The sequence below is a fragment of the Moesziomyces antarcticus genome (assembly GCF_000747765.1).
Source record: "Moesziomyces antarcticus DNA, scaffold: scaffold_v10002, strain JCM 10317, whole genome shotgun sequence".
In the NCBI taxonomy this organism is placed as follows: Eukaryota; Fungi; Basidiomycota; class Ustilaginomycetes; order Ustilaginales; family Ustilaginaceae; genus Moesziomyces; species Moesziomyces antarcticus.
The window spans coordinates 590,828-595,831 of record NW_014639008.1 but is presented as its reverse complement, the minus strand read 5'-3'; the positions used below and the strand labels follow the sequence as shown (position 1 = coordinate 595,831).

Genomic DNA, 5,004 nt, shown 5'->3' with positions numbered 1-5,004 from the left:
CTCTTGCACTCTCGCACTCCAAAAGCATACGGCCGAGCATCGTCCTTCCCCAACGCACCCATCGCCTTCGCACCGCCACGTCGTCTGCGCACATCCACAAGCACATTGCGAGTAGAACGGCGCCTCCTGCCATGCCCGCCTGGTCATCGTCCACCGGCAAGCCGCAGCTGTCGTACGCCGACCGCTTGCGCCACGCCTCCAAGTCTTCCGCCAGCCCCAACCACGACTCGCTCTCCGCCGCTGCGGCTTCTTCCAGCTCCTCCGCCTTCGCACCGTCCTCCTCGCATCCACCCTCGGCCACCGACGCATCCAAGCATAACGCAAGCCTAATCCAACGCCCCGACTCCACTTCAACATCACCGCATACCAAGCAGAGCCCAGGCAACGCCACCACTCCAGCACATGCACATGCACACCCAACCTCCTCGACCGAAGCCACCACCGCGCCAAGCCATGCCTCGACGACAGCTCGAAATGACGCCGCCCCTACCCTCAATGTATGGGAGGCACGCCGCAAACAGATCGCAGAGCGTGAGGCCGAAAAGTCGCGAGAGCGTCAACAGTCGCCAGCACACCAGCGCAACGACCCGCCTTCCTCAAAAGCATCAATAGCGACGGCCGCCTCCAACCCCAACCACGCCGCTACCAAGCACAAGCTTGCCACCGCGCCACTCGCCACCGCCGCTTCCTCCAAAAAGGGCCCAAAGCCTTCGTCGAATCCCACCGCTTCCGACAAGAAGAACACCAAGCCCACAAACCAGTCTGCCACCGCCAACCCCGCCTCGGCGTCAAGTCAGCCGGCTTCGAGCTTGTCTGACACCAAGAATGCATCAGCTTCGGCCTCCTCGTCGTTCATCGCTCCGTCCGCAGCCAAGCCCACTACTTCTCAAGCCTCACAGGCGCTCGAAGTGACGAGAGAGCACTCATCAAAACCTCCCACACGTCATCCGGCCTCGTCCACTCCTTCCGCCCTTGCAAACTCCGCAGACAAGCCGAGCGCACAGCCCAAGGACACCTCCAATCACGGCGACAACAAGGAACATCGCGCCCGTCGCGAGCCCGCGCAATTCAATTCTGCCTCCGAAAAGGGTACGGCTGTACGTGCCCAGTCGGCATCCACCACCTCCTCGCGCCAGCCTGCGCCCACCCCGATGCCTATGCACGACGACATCCCGGGCAGCCCTGCTACGGTAGCCTCGGCCATCGAAGAAGTGCTCAAGAACGGCGGCCCCAACGGCGCACAGACCGAAGACGACGACGCGTGGCTCGCCCGTATCCATCTGCTCAACGGAGGCCAGAACATGCCCAAGTTTGGAGGCATCGGCCCTTACGGCGCCCTCGGCCTCGGCGGCGAGGAGGAGGCACAGGCAGCCAAAAAGGCGGAGCGCGCCGTCGCCGCTGCCTGGGGCGCAGGCAAGAGCGTGTGGAACAAGTCGCAGCAGCACAACGCCCAACATGCCGCACCCGCCAACAAGCAGAGCGCCGCACCGCCCGCCGACACCTCGACGGACCAGCCAGCCACTTCAGCCGAGCTGCGCGACGAGGTTGTGCGTGTGGACGCTGACATGCCGCCTGCCTCGAGCTCTACAGCAGCCCAAGTCGCAGGCGATGCCGCCACGACCAAAGTCGCCGATGCCGGCAAGGCAACTCCCGCAAAGAGCACCAAAGCGTCCGCCACCGCATCGGCGACCAAGCCCGACCCCGCCGCCGGCACCTCGGGCAAGAAGGCCAAGGACGAGGCGACCAAGCCGAGCAAGGCTGCATCACACACCAAGACGCCAGCCGCGAGTGTGCCTTCGTTTGAAGATGTCGACAACTGGCCGAGCCCGCTGGATGCAGGCAAGAAGCCTGTCGTCGACCGTGCCAAGCCCATCACGGCTGCTGCGGCGCCCGCCGACAAGGACGCACGCAATGCCGGCGCCAAGAATGCGACGCCCGCCAAGGCCAAGAGCTTCTACGAGACGCTCGACGAGCTGCAGCTGCGCCTGGCGCCGGGCGCGCATCCCCAGCCCGCCGGCGCGAGCGCAGGCGCAAGAAAGGGAAAGCAGCAGTGGGTGTCGATCCTGCCGGACATCACGCACGCCGCGTCCGGCTCGGCTGCCAAGCCCGCCCGCACGGTTGGTGAGGCCAAGCCGGGCAAGTCGGGAAAGCAGGCACGCAAGGAGGGTCACAAGGCGAGCACCGCGGGCGCGCAGCAGACCAAAGGCGACAAGGACGCCACGGCCAAGGGTAAAGCAGCCAAGCAGCGCCAGGGCGGCGAGGCGCCGAACAGTGCCTCTGCCAAGGGCGGCGCCGCAAAGACGAGCAAGGCGCAAAGCAGCAAGGATGCCGTGGCGCCGCAGCCTACCTCGGCCACTGAGGAGGCGAGCGCCCGCCCACAAGAGGCTGCGCCGGGAGCGGTAGCGGTGGTGGAGCAGCCCGCGGTGTCTGCAGGCGCTGTCGCGGCACAGTCCGAGTCGGGCAGTAAGTCCGCCAGGCCGGCGCGCTCTGTTGCGCGCGCTGCCAACGGTGCGCCTCCCGCACCCACGCTCGCATCGCTGCCCAACGGTGTGCGCGCTCCGCGCAGCGGCGCGTCTTCGGGCACACACACGCCCGCTGGTACGCGCGGCTCGCCACGCGCCTCGGTGTCGTCACCACCGACAGCCTACCCTGCAGCGCCGTTGTTCTTCCCGCCGGCGGCTGCGGGTGCGCCGGTGATGGGCGGATCCTGGCTTCCGTACGCGTCGTTTGCACCGGCGGTGGTGTACGAGTCGACGGCACAGACGGGTGCGCCCGTGCCAGCCGGTGTGCAGGGCCAGTTGCTGGCGCAGGTCGAGTTTTACTTTTCCACGCGCAATCTGCAGGGCGACTTTTTCCTGCGCCAGAAGATGGACGGCCAGGGATGGGTGGGGGTCGATACGATCGCCGAGTTTAGGCGCGTGCAGGCGGTGACGAGCGATGCGGGCGTGCTGCTGGATGCGCTTAGGGCGAGTGCGGTGTTGGATGTGGACGCCGCGGCCAGGAGGGTAAGGAAGAGGTTTGGCTGGCAGGCCTGGGTGCTACCAGAGCAGCAGCAGCAAGTACAGGTGCAGGGGCAGACGCAAGTGCAGGCCGAGGATGAGCCTGCGTTGGGCGTGGTTGCCGCGGACGGGATAGCGTCCAATCCCAGCTCGTAACCAGCAGGCAAGTAGCATTGGCAGCGGCAGCGGCAGCACCAATAGCACCATCACCAGCGTTGGCGGGAGTAGCACCAGTAGCAACGTAGTCGCATCGCAGAAGCAGCTCAATCGCACCAGCAGCAGCACTTTTAGCTCCGACATGCATGGCGAGAAGCAAAGCGCGAGCAGAGTGCTTGGCAGTGAGATTGCGGCGTGCGCGTGGATGCGCCGAAGCCTAAAAGGAGCGTGTTGAGAAAAAAGGAGGGTGTGAAGAAGCGGGCCGTTGGTGTTGTGACGGTTGAGCGGAAGCGAAGCATGGTGTCGTGTCGTCATGCGTAGCGCTTCGGCTCTGAGTGGGTGCAGCGAGATGCGCGAGATGCCCAGCGCGGCGTGTGATGATGTGGCAAAGTCTCAGAAGCTTTGGCTGCTCGCGACCGAGCGAGGATGACGGCTGTGGGCGGGAACCAGACCAGTGTAGCAAGGACAGAGGGCAAATGAGAAAGCGGCCGTCCAGGCGGGATCAAAGCGCGTGTGTCGTTTCATCCAGGCTGTCGTGCCTGATCTCAAGTTGACGAGACGCGGTGCTGGCAATGCACGCTCAGCGGCCGCAACCGTCTCGTCACACTGCCCAACCAGAGGTCAAGCAAACCAAAAGTGTAGTCAGTCCGCACCACTGCGGCTCTGCCGCGTTCTGTGAGCTCACCATCAAAATCCTTGTGGAAACGCTACGTAGCCTGTGTTGAGGCGGTTCGATGATCCCGCACACTCCTCTGGTCCGGCTGTGAATTTGGCATCCCTTACTGACACTCCATGATCCGCACTCGAACATCAAACCTCGCTCCCACACCCATCTGACCGCAAAGGGTGTGACCAAAATGTGGCAAAACAGTCTCATGCTTCAACGAGATCGAGCTTGAAAAGTTTTGCACCGCATTTTGCCATGTCATCCCGCTTGGTGATTCAAAGCCTGCGCAACTCAAACCTCCCCCCGCCCAAACGGGGTCAAGACACTTTACACAAAAAAAGACTCAACAAGCTCGAACTCGAAAGTCAAAAAGTTCAAAGCGCGTGTGCTTGAAGAGCTGGACATGCAGGCTTGCAAGCCGACTGCGCTGATACCGTCCTGAACGCGGTGCTTTGTGTCGAAGGTTCAGGGACGCAGCCTGTCGACATCGAAGTCTTCGTACTTTGCTTGCGTCGGCAGTTGCAGCGCTGGCGGTGTGCTCCGATTGCACAAGTCGGTCTCGCGAGTGGCGCGCCACATCCGTTTACTTTGGACAATGCCTCCCCACACCGCCCTGCCCAGCTTGCGCCAACCTTGACGTCGGGAGAGAAGCTCAAAGTGCCGTGGCGTGCGTCGGCGTGCGTCGGCGTGCGTCGGCGGTGCGCGATGATCAACTCGAAGCCACCTACTCTAGAACCCGCTAAGTTTAGACATCCAGCGCGCGATTCCTCGTCCACTCTTGGTTACGATCTCATCAAAGTGCTCGACCTGCACACCTCCCATACAGCCCAATCCGCTTTCCTGCATATGAGATCGAATCATCTGTGTGAACAAAGTACCGCAGAGGGCCACACAGAGGCCGGGTGTGAGCTTCCATTTGACACAGAGCCTTGATAGGAGGCTCTGCCTTCCAAACCAGCCTCGGTGTCGCGACTCGGTGCCTCTATGAAACTACACCGCTCATCTCTCCTTTTTTTCGATGCGTCACACAAACTTTAGCCTCTCCAAAGCGTCCCAACCTCCATTCACCCCAGCGAGTCTGCTTCCCAACGAAATCCAACTCCAAATCTGCCTCGACTACCGCAAAAGGCTCTCACAGTCGACACATGTGCTTGTCGTACATCCTGTGCGGTATTGCATCAA

General features: G+C 62.7%; 1 protein-coding gene across 1 annotated transcript in view; it reads left to right on the top strand.

The window, feature by feature from the left end:
* PAN0_002d1114 (uncharacterized protein) overlaps positions 1–3,155 on the top strand; it is a gene marked incomplete at both ends in the record, with an annotated part of 3,327 nt that extends 172 nt beyond the window's left edge. The window contains one exon of the mRNA XM_014803281.1: positions 1–3,155. This exon is cut by the window's left edge and continues 172 nt beyond it. Within this exon, the coding sequence (XP_014658767.1) occupies positions 1–3,155 (3,155 nt within the window).
* Positions 3,156–5,004: the final 1,849 nt, after the last annotated feature.